At 58.9% G+C, this 1,208-nt stretch overlaps 1 protein-coding gene across 1 annotated transcript in view; it reads right to left on the reverse strand.

Annotated features, from left to right (window-relative positions):
* Window positions 1-669, reverse strand: part of LOC104491481 (src substrate protein p85-like) — a gene marked incomplete at its 5' end in the record, with an annotated part of 6,750 nt that extends 6,081 nt beyond the window's left edge. Inside the window, 2 exons of the mRNA XM_010133915.1 lie at window positions 7-38; window positions 559-669. Of these exons, the coding sequence (XP_010132217.1) occupies window positions 7-38; window positions 559-669 (143 nt within the window). The remainder of the gene's footprint in view (window positions 1-6; window positions 39-558) is intronic.
* Window positions 670-1,208: the final 539 nt, after the last annotated feature.

Genomic DNA, 1,208 nt, shown 5'->3' on the forward strand with positions numbered 1-1,208 from the left:
CTGGACCCCGAACTTCCCCCCAAAGCCCACAGCATAGTCTTCAGCCACAGGGATACACATCAGGGCATGGAAGAGAACAGACAAGGGAGGGGAAGAGAACAGTGGCAGCGCTGTGAGCTCCGGCTGTTCTCCCAGGGGCAATAGCTTCCCCTGCCCAGGACTTGGCGAAATTCATGCAGCAAGGCCAGATTTCCCACCAGTGGCTGCAGCAACAGCCCTCCCTCCTCCCTGGGACATGTCACCTGCTATGAGCACCAGCCTGGGCTTGCCCTGCACCCTTCCTTTGGTGACACATTGCTCGGGAGAGCCCTGTGCCCAGCGGAATCTGCTGCTCCCCTTCATTAGCCTGGGCTTTTTCCAGCACTCACGCATCATGCGACAGCTTTCTGCACCTGACCCACTCCCCTGATGCCAGCAGTGGCACTCAGCAGCTCCCCACAGCTGCCCCACCATCCGTGCAACAGGCTGCAGAATTCAAGCACAGTGCCCCCAGCCCCTGCAGGCAGAGTCCCAGCGCCAGTCCCGACACAGCCTGCTGCACTGGGCTCCCCAGCTCACCTTTCTGGGAGTCATGCTTCTCTGCCTGGCTCTTGTAGTCGAATCCCACTGCTGCTTTGTCCACCTTGTCCCTCTCCACACCGTAACGGCCACCAAAGCCCTTGGAGTAATCTGGAGTGGTGGATGGAGTGAAATGGTGCCCCACGAATGGGGCTGGTGAGGGGAGGGGGTGCAGCACTGGGGAGGAGCACCAGGGAGGAAGAGCAGCAGGGACGATGGAAAACACTAGAAAAAGCAAGGGGTTCGGAGGGGACAGGTTGTATGGCAGGGAGCACCATGAGGACCACTGAGGACGAGGGGCCATGGGAATGGGTGTCCAGGCAAGCGTGAGTCAGGAGCACAAAAGCCGGGGGGCTGTGGGCAGCAACGAGAGCAGAAGGAAGAACGCAACATGCCAAGGGCAGCTGGGGAGGCAGTGGGAGCTCCACCGCCCAAGGACACAAAGCCAAGGCAAGCCTTGGGCACCGGATTTCAACCTGTGGTCTGCCAGTCTCGGAAGAGGTGTGTGAATAATTGTAGCGAGCCCTTGAAAGCAGAGAAGAAATGGCAAACTGTTGTTGTAGGGCTCATATTTGCTAGAATGGAACCAGCTTCTACAAGGACACCCCTGACTGGATGCTGCAGCCACGGCCGAAAACTCCAGATCTGGG

This window comes from Buceros rhinoceros, unplaced genomic scaffold (genome assembly GCF_000710305.1).
Source record: "Buceros rhinoceros silvestris isolate BGI_N320 unplaced genomic scaffold, ASM71030v1 scaffold34383, whole genome shotgun sequence".
Taxonomy (NCBI): Eukaryota; Metazoa; Chordata; class Aves; order Bucerotiformes; family Bucerotidae; genus Buceros; species Buceros rhinoceros.